The 19,649-nt window shown below is 32.4% G+C and overlaps 1 protein-coding gene across 2 annotated transcripts in view; it reads left to right on the top strand.

The window, feature by feature from the left end:
* Window positions 1-13,376, top strand: part of LOC114337798 (uncharacterized) — a 140,523-nt gene extending 127,147 nt beyond the window's left edge. For both annotated transcript variants that reach the window (XM_050646055.1, XM_050646056.1), the window contains exon 18: window positions 8,377-13,376. In XM_050646055.1, the coding sequence (XP_050502012.1) occupies window positions 8,377-8,580 (204 nt within the window). In that variant the 3' untranslated portion in view covers window positions 8,581-13,376. The remainder of the gene's footprint in view (window positions 1-8,376) is intronic.
* Window positions 13,377-19,649: the final 6,273 nt, after the last annotated feature.

Consider the following 19,649-nt stretch of genomic DNA (forward strand, 5'->3'; position numbering starts at 1 on the left):
GTACACACATTCTAAATTAAATATAAATAAAAGTTATTATAGTCGGTCAGCTGTATGACGGGACAGAGCCGGTCGGTCGGCCCCAATAGTCGATTGAGGAAATGAAGCATTTTGGCTCGCAATTTTTTCGTCCAACATGGATTTACTTGAAATTTTCACAGAAGGTAGGGAATAGTCCAAGGTTCATTTTCTATATTATGCCGCTATCATACGCTAAAACCTTGGGGGTGGTTGCCACCCCATCTCGGGGGGTGGGAATTTTTTATTACATTTTAACCATGTAATTCGATGGAAAAAGTGATTCTAAGAAAAAAATGTTTTTTACATTTTCTTCGTAAAACTAATATTTTTCGAGTTATTCGCGCTTGAAAATAACAGTTTTTCGACGAAAAAATCGACTTTTTTAGAGGGTTTTTTGAGAATACCTCGAAAAATTAGCATTTAATCAAAAAAACTGTAGATATCAAAATTGTATCTTTTAGTAACACAAACCAAATTCTTTTCCAATAATATCTTTAAGACCAATACAAACCGAGATACGGCATGTTAAAATTTAGCTTTTTTCGTCAAATGCATAATTTGAAATATTCAAAGCCAAATAATGGGAAAAATTTGCATTTTTCGAGGAAAACTTAAAAATTTCTAGCATGAAAATCAAGCGACTTATAATCAAAAAAAAGTCGGTACCTGCTTTTCTCTACGAAAAAATCAGTGAAAACAACCCCCTAACTACCTTCCTAATTCAACGTTGGTCTTCACCTTTCTGTAGTTCCTTTTATATTTATATTATCAATACACTCAAGGATTTGACCTATTTAAAATGCCTAATTTTGGAAAAATTGGAGTTTAAAGAAAAATTTATTTTTTGCAATTTGGTATTTTTCACCTTTTACTTCAAAATATCTCCGAAAATACTGAAGATACGAAAAAAATTATAATAAACTACCAAATTGTAGCTTTTTTAATGACTAAAATTACCCAGTGCATAAATTTTCATTACAGTGAATAGTTAGCCAGATAGCTGTTTAAAACCTCTATTTGCCAGCAAACACCCCCTTATTCGAGCCCTTTAAACCCGCCCCAATTAAAAACTAAGGGATCTTACGGAATTTAATTTACACAGTCTTATAGCTCTTTAAAAACCCTACAAAATCATTTTTGAAGAAACTTTTTATCGCCAAAAATATATAGAATATTTTTCGAGGTATTCTCAAAAAACCCTCTAAAAAAGTCGAAAAGTCGATTTTTTCGTCGAAAAACTGTTATTTTCAAGCGCGAATAACTCGAAAAATATTAGATTTACGAAGAAAATGTAATCCAGAAAATGGATCCAGAGCCAGAAATCGGCCAAGAAGATGTTAGCATCAGTTTTTTGGGATGCTAGAGTAATTTTGTTTGTGGATTACTTGCAAACTGGTAAAACAATAAATTATGGATAATATTGTGATGTGTTAGACCAGCTGAAGGAAAATATGGAGATCGTTTTTCATTAGGAGGATGCACCGTGTCATATGAGCATTTTAAAAATGGTTACAATCCATGAGTTCGAATTGTTGGAGCGTCTACTGTATTCATCAGATTTTACGCCTATAGACTTGCATTTGTTTCAATATCTAAAAAAAAATTAATTCTCACTTCAGGAAGCGCTTAAAGAAGAAAATTAAAGGCATAGTGTTCAACCCTTAGATTAATGAAAACACCTTGGGCTTCTTAAATCTATGGTTCAACCTTGTCTTTGAGAACAGAAATCCATGCTGAATGGAAATATTTATAATACTTTTCCAATCGTTTCCGGAGAAATGAGTGCTATCTCTTCTGTAATTCCGTCTTTCCGTTGTTGAATAGTCTGTGGCCCATTTACATACACTTTCCTTTTTTATAACCCCATAAAACATAATCGAGAGGTGTCAAATCCGGAGATCTTGCTGGCCATTCGATAGTTCCTCTTTTTCCAACATCAACAGTTGCAATAACAATGTTTTTACTAATTTCTGCACATTCATCATCATTACCTTTGCCATTATCCCTATTGCATTGCATTTCTCCATAAATTAGCAACAATAATCCAACAACTCGCAACTCAGACATTAACGTCTCGACGTTGAACATGACCAAACCATCTTAACTATGCTCTCATTTTGGGATCAATTGGTGCCACCCCTAGACTTCCCCTAATATACTGATTTCTAATTTTATAATTGGATATGGTAATTGAGTCAATACTCGCAATCCTTAGTTTGTATTTTTATTAGTTGTTACATAATCGTGGGGCAACCGGTTTCGAGTCTTACAATATATGACTCATCATCAGGCCCAGTACAAAAAAGTCTTCTCAATACAAACTACAAGCTAAAAAACACAAAACGAGAGACATGTACACATATATATAAAACTTAAAAACAACTTTGTCTTGGTTTTAATCACACACCATGAAGCCAAGCAACTGTGTAGTATTGAACTCAACCTTCCATAGTATGTAAAAATGAGACCTATTGTCATTGGTCGCTCCCAATGACAATAGGTCTCATTTTTACATACTATGGAAGGTTGAGTTCAATACTACACAGTTGCTTGGCTTCATGGTATGTGATTAAAACCAAGACAAAGTTGTTTTTAAGTTTTATATATATGTGTACATGTCTCTCGTTTTGTGTTTTTTAGCTTGTAGTTTGTATTGAGAAGACTTTTTTGTACTGGGCCTGATGATGAGTCATATATTGTAAGACTCGAAACCGGTTGCCCCACGATTATGTAACAACTAATAAAAATACAAACTAAGGATTGCGAGTATTGACTCAATTACCATATCCAATTGTATAATGGACTCGCATTGGCAACCCTTTCATCATTCTAATTTTATCTTTTTTTGTTACTCCACCCATCCATCTAAGCATTCTCATTTCCGCCTCACGCATTCGTTGTTCCTCTTTCTTTTTAACTGACCAACATTCAGTTCTGTACATATTATATAATATTCCTGTTCTTATGGCCGTTTTATAGAATTTCCCCTTCAAATTTTTATAGAATATGGTTTTATATAGGCTATATGCTTGTTAACAAAAGATATCGAAATAGTTTCAACAGTGTTAAAACCTACCCAAGCGCTGATATTCAATCTGACCACAATCCTTTAGTTGGCGTGTATAGAACCAAGTTAAAGAAAATACGTGGAAAAACTGTAAAAAAAACATGACATGAGAAAACTGAAATGTAGCGAAGTAAAAGAAATAGGCAGCAAAACATTAAATAGAAAATTCAAAGAAATCGATAATACAATGGAAAGCACAGAAGATAAGATAGAATCCCTTAATAAAATGATAGACGACATTCAAGACAATTTTGTGAAGAACGAAGAAGGTAAGAATAAGACATGGATGACGACAGAGATTCTGCAACTAATGGAAGAAAGAAGGAAAAACAAGAACGATAACTCCATGTATAAAACATGCGAGAGATACAGAGAAAGATCAGAGAAGTCAAACAGAAAGAACTGGAGAAAAAATGCCAAGAAATCGAAATTCTGCAAAGTAAATAGCACGACTTCAACGTGCATAAGAAGGTAAGAGAAATTACAGGCAAATGTAAAAACAGAAGAATCAGTAAACTTGTTAATGACAATGGAGAGATAATCGTGGATAAAGAGAGTATCAATAATACCTGGAAAAATTACATACGAAATTTATTTTTTCATGAGAGGGAGAACCAGTCCCCGATACCTATGGAAACAGGACCACCTATACTAGTGGCAGAAATAAGAGCAGCCATAATATCACTAAAAGAAGGTAGAGCTCCAGGACCAGACAGAGTACAATTTGAATTTCTTAAACTTCTTGATGATGAATCTTTACGAATACTATGTAAAATCTTCAATAATATCTATGACACAGGTAATATCCCAAAAGATTGGTTAGTTTCAGAATTTATTACTTTACCAAAGAAACAGGAAGCAAAAAGTGCGGAGAATATAGGCTAATAAGTCTAATGAGCCATACATTAAAACTTTTTTTAAAAATTATACATCGTAGAATATACAAGCTATGCGAAGAGAGAATACAAGACACACAGTTTGGATTCATGAAAGGCGTAGGTACAAGAGATGCTCTGTTTAGTCTACAGGTTTTATTTCAAAGATGCAGAGATATGACTTGCGATATTTACACCTGCTTTGTGGACTACCAAAAAGCATTTGATACAGTTCAACACCGAAAAATGTTGTTCTAACAAAAGCCCAAATGGATGATAAAGACCGACATATAATACAAAATTTATACTGGAACCAATCAGCCACAATAAGAACGAATCTTGGAGGTGAACCAACGGAAGCGATCCAAATTCTACGAGGTGTTAGACAAGGTTGTATACTTTCACCTATATTATTTAACCTATATTCAGAGGAAATATTTAGTGAAGCCTTGGAAAATTGCGAAAACATGGAATACTTCTCAATGGAGAACGCCTAAACAACATCCGCTATGCAGACGACACCGTTATTTTTGCAGACAGTTTGAACAGTTTACAGCAACTAATAAACAAAGTAAATGAAGTGAAATATTTGGACTTCAAGTAAATATATCACAAACTAAATTTATGATCATCAGCAAAAATAAAATTAGAAACGCCCAACTACTTATCAATAATACACCACTGGACCGAGTAAAACAGTATAACTATCTTGGAACAATAGTAAACGAACAATGGGATCACTCACAAGAAATAAATGTAGAATAGAGAAGGCTAGGAGTGCATTCAATAACATGGCCAAACTCTTTAAAAGCCACAACCTTAATCTGGAGATAAAAATAAGGCTCCTACGATGTTATATCTTCTCAATATTGTATTACGGAGTTGAATCCTGGACACTCACTGAAGCAATGGAGAAAAAACTTGAAGCCTTCGAGATGTGGCTATACAGGCGAATCCTAAGGATATCATGGACGGACAAGATAAGCAACGAGACAGTATTATGAAGAGTGGGCAAAGAAAGAGAGGTAATGTATACCATTAAAAGGAGAAAGTTAGAATATCTCGGACACATAATGAGAAACGGCACTAAATACAGATTACTGAAGGTAATCCTTCAAGGTAAAGTATCCAGTTATAGCCAGAATGATCGCCAATATTCGAAACGAATAGGCACTAAAAGAAGAAGAATAGTTTTATAGAATTTTTCTGCACATGTATGGTCAATATTGGTCATTAACAGGGTATATCCTGCATCGGTAATAACAAGATTTTAAAATACACGACTCATCCTATTTAAAAATACGAGTATTATCCGTATATCTCAGAAACTGTAGACGGCAACGTCGAAAACATATCGATACCTTTATGTTTCCATACTTTACACACGCACTGTATAATTAAAAGTTTAACAGCCGATTTCATAATCATTCGAAAAAGTGGACTTTAGTAAAAGGAGGCTTTATATGTTAAACTGGACTTTAAAGTGGCTGTTAACGATATTTGATTTCATAATTCGCTTTAAAGGATTCTTTTAGTAAAGTGTGTTTTAATGAAATTTTATACTGTTGGTTAAACTGAATTATGTTATATTTGAACTAAAATGGAAATAATGACATTTGAATGTCATACATTTTGCAAGTTTGTAGGATACTCCTCCTATAATTATTTTTTTTACTACAAAAAGTTACTTATTATTACTTAATTATTATTACTTATTGTTCTTACTATTTCTATATATTTATTATTACTCTACTTTTCTTTTTAATCACCTAATACTAACATATGTAATTACTTTTTAATTGTATTATTGTATATGTATTACTATTATTATATACACCTACTATCAATAATAAAAAGTGAAATCTAAAAAAAATGGACAGATAACGAGATAACAAGAAATTACTTATACAAACTTTAGCAAAAAGGAGGAACTTCTTTTGTTACAAAAGATAGAAAGTTATAGAAATATAATAAATGTGAAGAATAAAAAGGAAAGGTCCCTACAATATTTTATTTGTTAAAAATCATTTAAATTATCTAAATAATTGAGTATCATGTACAGGCAAGCTAATGTTTATTTGCATTGCATATTTGCAGAACAGGAGGAAAAAAAGGATAGAAAGGGAAGAGGCGCAGACTATAAAAAAAATAAAATTATTGGATTTAAAAATAAAACTAATAGGCCTGGATCCCGCGCACCAAAAAAAGTTGATTAACAGCAAGCTGAAAATTTGGTAATAGCTTAACGGTGTCTAGTCAGACAAATTTTGATGAACGGGAATACTGGACGTTTTAATTGTGGAACAGTTTAAAAATTTGGAAAGTCAGATTACTGATTTTTTGCATTAGAGTTAAATGAAATGGTAACAAAACAATTGGAAGTTCTGTCCGACAAAATACGTTGAATGTTTTCGTAATCTGACGTTCCAAATTTTTAACCTGTTCCACAATTAAAACTTCCCCTATTCCAGTGTTCTCATACATCAAAGTTTGTCCGACTAGACACTGTTAAGATCTTTAACAAATTTTCAGCTTGCTATTGATCAATTTTTTTTTTGGTACGTGGGATCCAGGTCTATAAAAAAATGGGATAAACTACAATAAATAAAAAGTCCAATACATTCATTTTGCTTTTATTAATAAACATATTTACAATCTACCAAAGTGTTCATTTATTAACACAGTTATATTGTTTTCTGAAATATTTTCATTATTTTTTATCGGTAACTTCATCTTCAGTTTTATTCACAGGAAAATTGTCATCCATATCAATGGCAATATTATGAAGCACTCTAGTTGCAACAATCACAGTCATGTTTTCTAATTGTAGTCTTATTCCTAAGCGGAGTATAGGAAATCTTCATTTCCACAACCCATATTGTTGTTCTACTACATTCCTTGTTCGTCACTGTCACCAACCAATATGTAATGGCCAAAGATATCACTTTCAAAATACAGGGGCTTAGGGTCACACAAACATAACTATATTAAACTTCTTATTTAAGATTCACATGAACGTATGTCCACCTGCTTTAGTTCTGATTTGCACATGCATACCTAGGTACATTATAACATTCAGTTACCGTAACCCTAATATTTCTGTAGACGAAAATAAAATAAAATGTAGCTACGTTTGTGTGATTCTAAAGTTGTGCTCACTACGGAGAGCAATGGATTGTATACTCGCTCCGACCCTTGCTCCCTGGTATTTATATTCGTTATATTCGTGAATTCTCTCATTTAAAATAATGTATTTATTTTACATAGCGATCGATAATAATATAGTTTCGATCGCTATGTAAAATAAATACATTATTTTAAATGCGAGAATTGACGAATATAAATACCAGGGAGCAAGGGTCGGAGCGAGGATACAATCCATTGCTCTCCGTAGTGAGCAAACCCTAAGCCCCTGAATAATGATGCTTCAGCCTACTACTATTAAAATTGTCTTATTTGATGGCCACAGTACAACAATATCTCCAATTTTAAATTGTGCATCACTGACTGGACATTCAATGCAAAAAATGATTTTCTGGACCTGAAAATTTCTGCATCCTGAACACCTGCAGAATCTATTTTAATTAAAGTATAACCCATTGCACTCATTATTCTAGGGAATACAGCAATCTTGTAAAAATCTTCAACAGCTTTCCATCTCTTGATGATTCTTGCAATTGTAAAGGATACTATTTTTATAATTCTACTTGCTGAACCTCTGGACACTGCCGTAAAATCAGCTACATTTAATTGCATACTCCCTGATGCATAAAATCCAACAGAATTTGTTGCATAGGAGTAATGCACCCACCTCTAAAATAAATAAACAGCATTGTTTTTACTTAATATCAACAAATTTTTAGTCACTTATCTAAAAGTAGGCAAAGTTATTTAGTTTTTTATTTAAGAAGGCACAAAATTGTTTATTTTCAACCTAAATCTGTGATAAAAATCCAGATTATCATATTATTATTGTTCAAAACAGTTTGTTCTTAATCTGTTCTGGTTAATTTTTGGTCTTCTGAATACAATAAATTTCTTGAATTAGATGTCTCAAAATTATACATAATTGTGCTTTTAAAGTACAATTAATTAATCCTAGTAATAATATAATAATTATTATTGACTGTTATGTTAACCTTAAAAGTTTGTACAAAAACAACATGAAAATGAAAACAACTGTGTTTTCAACTCAACAAAATAGGTTATGTACCCTTTAAAGGAGACTTTAACAAAAGGTCCGAAATCCGCACTTTAAAGTTAAAGAGGGCTTTTGATAAAAAAGGCCCTTTAACTTGATTATGAAATGAAAATCTCAAGTTAAAGGCAACTTTAAATTTAAAGCCTCCTTTAACTTCATTATGAAATCAGCCGTAAATTAGATAAAATTTTAATTTTTCGTTTACGTTTCAGCATCTTTCCATGTCGCAGAGCAGTTACTCTCTAGAGACCACCCCACCAGTGATATCCCAGTCATTCGAATTTGCCACCAGCCCAAACGCTGACTACCCAGGTCTCGAATACCCTCCCGTTTTCGAACCAGAAACCTATTCCTTAGCCAATCCACAAACAAGTCTAAATTTATTGAAGAGACAAGAAAAGAATACTCAGAAGTAGATATCTCTAGGTGCTTGTACTTAGTTTTTTGTTTCTGTTTAAATTTTTGTTAGGAGAGACGAAAGGCAAAAGTTAAACTCTTTAGTAAGTTCCTTAATATGGCTTTATATTTTATATTTCAGTTTTACTCTTGAGCAACGGAAATTTCAAAATAGTTTTTAATTCAACAACTGTTATACTGGTGCTAGCTGTTGTTATAAGTTAAAAAAATCTGTTTGATTTTACTGAAAAATGGTATATATACAAAAACATATATTTCGCTATAAAACACTGAAATATATAACTATCTAAACAAAACCACGTACAATTCTAATAAATTGTATAATTAACTACACTGTATTGACAGCTGTTATTGCGATGTCTAGTTGACATTTTTGTTTAGTTATTATCTGTGTTTATGCCCTCTTCTAATTTATTTTTGCCTTTTCTTATGACGTGGCAACGTGGTATTTTTATACCGATATATCCACATATTCTCATACGATAAAGCCAGTCGCCAAGAAAGGTTCGCAAAAGCATACGTGTCGAGTCACCACGGCCAGGTCATATGGGTGAAACAACCCCTTTTAGCGTGCATCGTATCTCTTCAAAGTGGTCGTGTCGTGTTTATCACTTTAGACAGTTCAAAGTGTAGCGGACCTATCTACTGTTTAATTTAGTGTTTTAGAGCTAATAAAGTCATATCTTTCACATCTTTTCATCTTTTTACCTCAACCAGCATCTTATCAAAATCGCGTTTTTTTGCAAATATTTTTTGCAAATATGTTTTATCGCGTCAAATTCAATCTGTCCAATGTTACATCAATCATAACCTAATAATTTGCGTATGTCCAGTTGCACCAACAAATAACCGATTGATTTAGATTGCCCGTTTATTTTAAAATATAATTGTCAAAATCTGTCAAATTAAAAACAGAAATTTTAACGATTTTTTCAAAAAATATTAAATTTTAACCTTTATCGAAAGAAACGAAAAGTGTTCTATTATTATTTTTGATGGTAGAAAATTTAATATTTTTCGGGAGAATCGTTGAAGTTTCTGTTTTGAATTGACAGAGTTTTGACAATTATTATATTTTAAAATAAACGGGCAATCCAAATCAAAAAATCAATCGTTTATTTGTTGGTGCAACTGGACATTAATCTTTCATCTAAGGAGAGCCATCATCATCATCATCATTCAACCCGGATCTATCCACTGCGGGACATAGGTCTCCCTCAGTCTTTTCCATGTATTTCTGGTTTGTGCTGTTTGTATCCAATTTTTGTCGATCCGTTTTGTCATCAGACCATCTTGTTGGCGGACGACCTCTACTTCGAGATGCTTCTTGTCTTTCTCTCCAGTATATTATTCGCTGTATCCATCTATTATCCGACATTCTAGCTATGTGCCCTGCCCAGTTTCAGGATCTTAATTCTTTCTATGACATCTGTCACTCTATAATCGAATACAGGCAAAGATAAATGGAAAATTAACACAGTTTATACCAGTACAAAGCGGAGACAGACAAGGTGACTCGTTAAGCCCACTGCTCTTTAATCAGATGGGAATGGGGAACAAAGAAATCCAAATACAATAGACTCGCTCTATAACGAGAATTGAAATGGCGGACTAATTACCTCGTTATATCAGACAACAATAATATTGAAATGTTTTAATGCCTCTTACGTAGTTTATTAGCTGTCGATGACCTGAACAGTAAACAATGAGACTTCGCCGTAAATTGTAAATTTCCTACAATATTCAATATCGGTCGATAAGCAGGAAGAAGTTTACTACAGGCGGCAGAGTTTATTACAGTACTGGCCTCGATAATAACACAGATGTTGGTCATTTCCATATACAGGCAGTTATGGTATTTAGTTATAGCCATTATTGCGCTAAAAACAGGTAAAGAAACATATTCTTCGATTTTATTTTTCGTCGTTTTAACCAAATATGCCTCGTTATAGAGGGTTATAGTTCAATAGGAATTTCATGGGACACCTAATGTACCTCTTTATAAGCGAAACCTCGTAATATCCGTGTTCGTTATAGAGAGAGTTCACTGTATTATGTTATGCAGACGACGCCTCATTAATCGCAGAGACAGAAGACGATCTCCAAAGATTAACACACATCTTCAATACAACAGCCAAGAAATACAATATGAGATAATATCAGCAGAAAAAACTAAATGTATGGCAACATCTAAATACCCACTACGATGTAAAATCGAAATTGATGGGAAAATAATAAAGCAGGAAGCAAGGTTTAGATATCTGGGAATAGATATAACCAGTTACGGAGATGTTGAAGAGGAAGTACGACAACAAAGCTTAAAAGCAAGTAAAGCGGTGGAATCTCTTAATGACACAATCTGAAAGAACAAACACCTAAGACAAGACACACAAGCAAAAATCTATAAAGCAGCAATTAGACCTATATTGCCATACACGGCGGAGACACCTGGCACATCTAAAACGAGACGACTACTAGAAACAACAGAGATGAAAATACTCCGACGAATATCAGGGAAACGTAAGAAGATCATGCAATGTAGAAGACATAAATGGATGGGTGACAAAACGGAAACAGGAGTGGAACGAACACATTAGTAGAATGGCAGAGGATAGGATAGTACGAATAGCACCAGAGAAGTCACCAAATTGACGAAGAAGTATTGGCAGACCAAGAAAATTTAAGAGACTAATATTGAAGAAGAAACAGGCTTTAAAGCCTACATACAAGAAGGAAGAAGAAGGAGAAGCATCTGTCACTCCTGTTCTCCGTCTTATTTCCTTGTTCGTAGTCCAATCCCTACGAGAAATACCCAACATCGAGCGTTCCATTGTTGTTTGTGTAACACAAATTTTATTTCTTACTTTCTTGGTTACTGAAAGTTTCTGCAGCATATGTAAGTACTAGCAACACGCACCGATCAAAGACTTTTCTTTTGAGACACATGGGCAGTTCTGAATCTTCTAAAATAGGACTGAAAATGAATTTAAACAAAACAAAAGTCATACACTCCGAAGAAACCGTGACAATAATAAACGACAAAGTTAAAGAAAAAGTTGAAGAATATACTTTGGACAAAAAATAATACTAAATAGGGAAATTCAAACGGAAGAAATAAAAAGAAGAAGAAAATTAGCATGGGCAGCATTCAGCAAACTCAACCATATAGTCAGGAATCAGCAAATTCAACTAAATCTTAGATCTAAAGTTTTTGATGCATTTGTTTTTCCTATATTAACATATGGGGCACAAACATGGACAATCACAAAAAAGAATATGAACATACTCAGAGTCACTCAACACGCAATGGAAAGAGCAATGCTAGGCATATCACTTAAGGACAAGAAAACAAACACATGGATAAGACAGAAAACCAAAGTCACCGATGTGGTACAAAAATCACTAAAATTGAAATGGGAATACGCTGGACATGTAGCTAGGAGCGATCTAAACAAATGGCACAGAACAATTCTAACCTGGATACCATACCAACACAAAAGACCCAGAGGCAGACCTCCTATGAGATGGACAGATGATCTGAAACGAACTGCCGGGAAAAATTGGCTACAAGTAGCGTGCAATAAAAAACATTGGAAAAGGAGACTTGAAGAGGCTTATGTTCAGATGTGGACATGAATGGCTAGACGAAGAAGAAGAAGAAGACGTGTCTGACTTATTAAAATGCCCAACATATTTGTCGGACAAACATTTTCTCATATATAATATAAAGGCTATTGAATAAACTTAAAAACAAAATGCTAGATTTCACAATCATAAACTTGTCAGGATGACACGTTCCACAATTGAAGCGCTTATTGTTTAAAAGGTATAAGTAGGTGTAAGTCCAAGCTGTAAGTTCAAACTGACAGCCAAGATGAAGACCACTCTGTAATACCGCTGTATTTTAATTTCTTGTGACATCGACTTATTGTCGACATTTTTGTAGCCGAAATGGCATAATTATTAATATTAAGGTCTTTTGACCTAAATATGTAGCTAGTTCCAACTACTTTGGATCTAAAGTTTCTACCACCTGATGATGGACTTATTGGTCCGAAAACGTTTGTGTGATTTTATCCATTTTGGATCATTTTAGAAAAAATTTTTTAATAAATTATATACCATCTACCTACACGTGAGGTTTTTACTTCATTAGTAAGTTTTTTATTATGGTATACAGCCAATGAGAGGAATCTTTTCCTTTTATTTTTTTTTATTTTATATTTATTTCGTTGAAATCATATAATTATTGAAGTATAACTTTTTACGTACGTACAAAGTACACACATTCTTTTTTTCTTTAAAGAAAAGCATGTGTTGTAGCAGTTTTAAAGACATTTATTATTTTTTAAGCATTTATTCGCCCATGCAAACTTGAATTAGCAGAAAACGTAAACGATCTATATGTATTGTATATATTACCACTAATAAATAAATCAAACAGTCGAAAATACACCAATAAAATAAAACCCCAAGACGGTTGATGTATTGTTTGGTTCATGTAGTAAAAATTATATATCTCGAATAGGATTTTGTTACTGTACCACATTTTTATATAATAGAATAATATATTTGTATATTAAGTAATAAGGCAGTGTATAGAGTTTGACTGTATCGTAATCTATTGTGATGATTTTATCAATGTTACTTTTAAGTTTAGTCTTTTTTAATCATATGTGACAAAATATATATTCAGTATTATTATTGTATATATGAATTTTAAAATCAAAACTTATTATTTAAGTGCCAAAACAATGTTTGTTTTGTTACAGTTAAAATAAAACATTTATTTGTTCTTTTTAGTTTTTTTTTTAGATCCTATATCCTTTTTAGATCGTAAAGACAGATTTTACGAACTACCGAGGAATGACACTACTCAATTCTACATCAAACCTATTGACAAAAATTTTATCCAAAATAATGTACAAGAAAATCGGTGTATCGGAAGAGCAACAGGGATTCCGCCCAAACAGATCTACAATAGACGCTATTTTCATCATGCGACAATTAGTTGAGAAATCAATAGAATTCGACAAGCCCATGTTCACATGCTTTGTAGATCTGAAACAGGCATTCGACAGAGTACGATTGAAGGGCGTGCTCACTATCCTTGAAAGGAAAAACAAGTCAGAAATATAGAAACATAATCAAAGAGCTCAATAGATCCAACAAGACATGAATAAAACCACACACGGGCTCACGGAAGAAATCAAAATCAATGTCGGCATTAGACAAGGGGACAGCCTCAGTCTTTGTATATTTAATTTAATAATGGATGAAGTTATAGGCAGTGTTAACAAAATGAATCAGGGATACAAAATGGGTAATCGAACCATGAGAATACTTTGCTACGCAGATAATGCACTCTTAATAGGGAAAAACGAAGATGACTTACAACGCCTACTACAAAAGTTTAAAATAACCGCCGGAAAGTATAACCTGACACTATCAGAGAAAACCCAATCGATGGTAATATCCAAGAACCCAATTAGATGTAAATTAGTAGTGGCCGACCATGTAATCGAACAGCTAATGGATTGTAGATACATGCGTATGGAAATATCTAGCGACAGGCATCTGTGGCAAGAAACAAAACAGCAGGCAACGAAAGCAGCGAGAATATCTGGTTTCCTGAGGGATATAATCTGGCAGAATAAATATCATCATCATTCTCTTTGCTTTATCCCTATGCGGGGTCATCTTCCCTAATTGCATTTCTCCATACAATTTTATCTTGGGTCATATCAATATTAATCCCCTTTACCAACATGTCCTGCCTAATCGTCTCCCCCCACGTCTTCTTTGGTCCTCCTCTCCTACTCCTTCCAGGAATCTGCACTTCAGCAATTCTTCGTATTGGGTGATTAGCGTCTCGACGTTGAACATGACCAAACCATCTCAACCTATGCTCTCTCATTTTGGCATTAATTGGTGCCACACCTAGACTTCCCCTAATATACTCATTTTTAATTTTATCTTTTTTTGTCACTCTACTCATCCATCTAAGCATTCTCATTTCCGCCACATGCTTTCGTTGTTCCACTTTCTTTTTCACTGCCCAACATTCAGTTCAGTACATCATAGCCGGTCTTATGGTTGATTTATTGAATTTTCCCTTCAACTTCATTGGAATTTTCCTGTCACACAGCACACCACTCGCTTCCTTCCACTTCATCCATCCAGCCCTAATTCTACTGCATGCATCTCCATCTATTTCTCCATTACTCTGTAATACCGATCCTAGGTACTTAAAACTATTGTTTTACAATCAGTTCACCATCCAAAGATACCATTTTATTTGTAGTAACTCCATCTTTAAATGAATATTGCAAATACTCTGTCTTTGTCCTACTAAGTTTTAAACCTTTTTCCTCCAGAGCTTGTCTCCACTGTTCCATTCCAGTTTTTGTTCTAAGTCTCTTTCACTATTTCCTACTAACACGACATCATCAGAATACATTAAGCACCATGGAATGATACCCTGTAGTTTCGCTGTTATCTGGTCCAAAACTAATGAGAATAAATACGGACTAAGCACCGAGCCCTGGTGCAATCCTACTTTCACATGAAATTTATCAGTCTCTCCCACACCTGTCGTGACTCCCTCATACATATCCCTCACAATCTTTACATATTCACCAGGGACTCCTTTCTTATTGAGTGCCCACCACAGAATCATATGCTCATAAGATCAATGAATACCATATGATCGTTTGTTTCTTTACTCCTGTATTTTTCCATCAACTGCCTTATAATGAAAATTGCACCTGTTGTTGATCTGCCCTGCATAAAGCCAAACTGATTCTCGGATATTTCGGTCTCTTCACGTATTCATCTATCAATTACTCTTTCCCATATTTTCATGGTGTGGCTAAGCAGTTTTATATCCCTGTAGTTTGTACATTGTTGTATATCTCCCTTGTTTTTGTAGACAGGTACTAGTATACTGCTTCTTCATTCGTCTGGCATTTGTCCAACTTCCACAATTCTATTAAATAAACCTGCTAAGTATTCCAGAGAAATAAGATTTTTCTCGTGACACATCCCCCTCCAGACCGAAACCAAATTTTTTGAGTAGAATGGACATCTATATTAATAACCTGTATGTTTCCTGCAGCCGATTTTCATGATATACATAGTTATAAACAAATGAACATCAAAAAACGGTAAATTTTCACTTTTTTCGTCTATAACCAAAAAATTAAGCATTTTAAACAAAGTTTAAAGTAAGAAACTCATAAATCGTCTAAAAAATTTTAATATGGAGTTCGCTGAATATGTCTATCCTTATTGGTTGCTTAGAAAATTGCAAAATAATTCATAAATTTTAAGTTTTTATAAATATTCATAACTTATGTAAAAATTAACTTAGAACCTTCTTATTACACGAATTGCTGAGACTTCTGGTGCTTAAATTATATTTTAAATTTCAAAGCAATTGGTCAAATAGTTTAAAAGTTAAAAAAGATAATAATAGTTTAAAAGTTATTTAATTTGTTTATCCCAAATTAATTTTTTTTGCAACACTATAAGTCAGAAAATTATGAGGTTACAGTAAGACTTCTGACAGTTTATGGAAGAAGAACATTTATGCTACAGACCTAATTACAAAAAAATACAAAAAGTAATTTTAAACAGTCTAAAATTATTTTGCAAAAACACGTTGATTTTTTTCTTACTTATAAACAATTAGAATAACTTTTTAACCGTTACCCGTAGAAAAATTATTTTTTCATATTTGGAAAGACTGAATTTTTATACACATTTAGAAAGAAAAACAAGTGTCCTAGGACAATTAGGGACGAAGTTAGCCCCCCTTTTTTTAATTCACATGTTTTTGCAAAATAATTTTGCAGTATTTAGAATTATTTTTTGTCATTTTTTTTTAATTAATAGTATAAATTTTCTTCTTTCATAAACTATCCAAAGTATTAGCGTAACTTCATCTTTTTCTGACTTATAGAGTTGCAAAAAAAAAATTAATTTGGGATAAACAAATTAAATACCTTTTAAACTATTTGACCAATTGCTTTGAAATTTAGGGTGTGATTTAAGCATCAGAAGTCTCACCATTCCGTGTAATAAGAAGGTTCTAAGTTAATTTTACATAAGTTGTGAATATTTATAAAAACTCAAATTTTATGATTTATTTTGCATTTTTCTAATCAACCAATAAGGATAGACATATTCAGCGAACGCCATATTGACGTTTTTTATACGATTTATGAGTTTCTTACTCTTAAATTTGTTTAAAATACTTAACTTTTTGGTTATAGGCGAAAAAAGCGAAAATTTACCGTTTTTTTGATCTTCATTTGTTTATAACTATACTTCGTCTAATTTACTAACCGTTGCACGTCATCAGAGTCATAGCCTGTGACGTCACATGGTACCAACACGAAATATTTAGGCGGTAGGTGTGTTCTTTTTTAGAATAATTTTGCCTAGTACACTGGAATTACAGCCACTAAACATATTTTATTATATACGCGTAGAAATAATAATTGACGATTTCTATTAATGTTAACCTAAAGAAATACACAATATGTTTCATTTAATTTGTATAAATGGATTATAAAGCGTTTTTATGAAGCAGATTTGTTCGGAACACACTGTAACTTTAATCGAACGAAGGTGACATTTTAGAAAAAAGAATGTGTGTGTACTTTGTACGCACGTAAGAAGATATTCTTCTATTATATAATAGGTAATTTAAACAAAGTAAATATACTTAAAAGGTTATTTGTACGTATTTAAAAATCAAACTAACTTTCTTATCTACCACTTTCAAAAAAGAATAATATCTTCAAAAATTATATAATAATATACTTACAATCATAAAATCTATAAAAAAAGAATAAAAAAATAATAACTTGCTTGGGGCTTGAACCCACTTCACGTCTACCGCGCCGTACGAAAGTTGACGCCATTTCATACTGCACCAAACTCTCGTATACGTCATGTGGGAATATACACAAACTAAACGTTTACACCATAAATTTATATGAAGTTAATAAAATTAGTTTGATTTTTGTCGAAATAAAATACAACAAAATATAGAGTAAGAAAACGATATATAAGATGAAGATTTGTAGAAAGTTTGTTCGTAATCAGATTATGTAAATTAAAGCATTGCCTACTAATAGGTAACTACATTATTTTGTTTACATTTTCCAAATAGATAGGTAGGTATTGAAACTATTAGGTATTTCCAACTGAAACATTTAGAATTACGTACCTGCAGCTTTTCAAAACTATTTAAAAAGTCACTATAATTATAAATTTGATTTTATTTCTGTCCACACATCAATAAAAACTAATATTATACAATATTTTTGTTTACCGATAACCTCCATATTGAACAATTATTGACAGATCATTTCAAAATTTCAACACCCAATCAGAGCCCGTATAACAACTAATACCATACTGTCGGTGTGCGCATGCGCGCGGATCAATCAAATTTTACCCTCAATCGATTCGCCGCTAAAGAAGAATATCTTCAATAAATTGGTATGGTAACATTTATTTGACAGTTGCGGTGATGACACTTCATATTTGTTTATATTCTTTACTATAAGTATCTGTTTTATTATATTTACTGTTTTTATTATTTACTTTACTATAAAAAGATCCTCTACTATAAAAATATAAATTTCACCTAATTTTATCACGACTTGGAATAATCGAGGTATCTGACAACTTTTTTAGTTGTTATTGTAGACATATACAAAGAAACCTACTGGCTTCATGCCAAGAGTTCGGAGCCGTTTTTTAATTACTAACAATGCAGTGCAAAAACGCTTGCACTGCAAATCTTAAAAGATTGTAACTTAATTCGTGTTCTCTATTTCTTAAGTTTTTACTTATTTACATTGAATATTAATTTGTTTTGTTGTATACTCCACGTTTACAATAATTATGTGATATATTTGATTTAAAATGGATTCAGGATTTTTTTTATACTTTGGCAACTATGTCAACTTAGATCTCTGGCGTAGATAATGACGTGCAACGGTAAGTAAATTAGATGAACTGTATGTATATCATCAAAATCGGCTGCAGGAAACATATAGGTTATTAATATAGATGTCCATACTACTCAAAAAATTTGGTTTCGGCCTGGAGGGGGTTGTGTCACCAACAGGTTATTTTTTTCCTTATTTCTCTGAACTACCCACATAACAATTTCATGTTCTTAGTAGATTCATAGAACATACTTTTCAGAAAAAGTATATACTTAGAATATGCGTAATTACCATTGCGAATGTGCAGAGCATATACTGAGTATATACTACATTACAGTACTTAAACGTTCTATGTATATACTTAGAATGTACTACCGCACTTCTTTTCAGTATATACCAAGAACATACTTTTTAGAAGATTCTAAGGAGGTGCTATAAACCTTCTATTTATATACTTAGTATGTACTCTCGCACATATTTTTAGTATATGGGAAGAATATTCCAAGGAAGTGCTATATACCTTCTAGTTACATACTTAGAATGTACTAGGGCACATATTTTTAGTATATGGGAAGAATATTCCAAGGAAGTGCTATATACCTTCTATGTATATACTTAGAATGTACTATCGCACATATTTTTAGTATATGGGAAGAATATTCCAAGGATGTGCTATATTTCTCAGAAGTATGTTTTCAACATCACCCAATCTCATCGTAGGTTCTACTAATATATTATATTTACATATTCTAATTGCATATGAGAATGTAGTTATTACATTCTACAATATTACGTAAAAAGTAAGTATAAAATATATAAACTTTAGTTAGTTATATAGGTACCTATGTATAATAAATATTATATGGGTAAGTAGCCTATATATAAAATATAAGTAATATATTTAGTTATTATGTGCACATCAAAATAAAAATGCTGCTTATATAATTATATAATAGCCAAATATATAATATAATATGTATGTAAATTACTAAAATTTATAGGTATCTATATACATTATACATACTTTTACTTACTAGGTATTTAGGAAATATTGAAGTACCAATATGAATTTATTATTTTCAAGCTGCTTTTTATGTTCT

The sequence above is a fragment of the Diabrotica virgifera genome, chromosome 3, assembly GCF_917563875.1.
Source record: "Diabrotica virgifera virgifera chromosome 3, PGI_DIABVI_V3a".
NCBI classification, from domain to species: Eukaryota; Metazoa; Arthropoda; class Insecta; order Coleoptera; family Chrysomelidae; genus Diabrotica; species Diabrotica virgifera.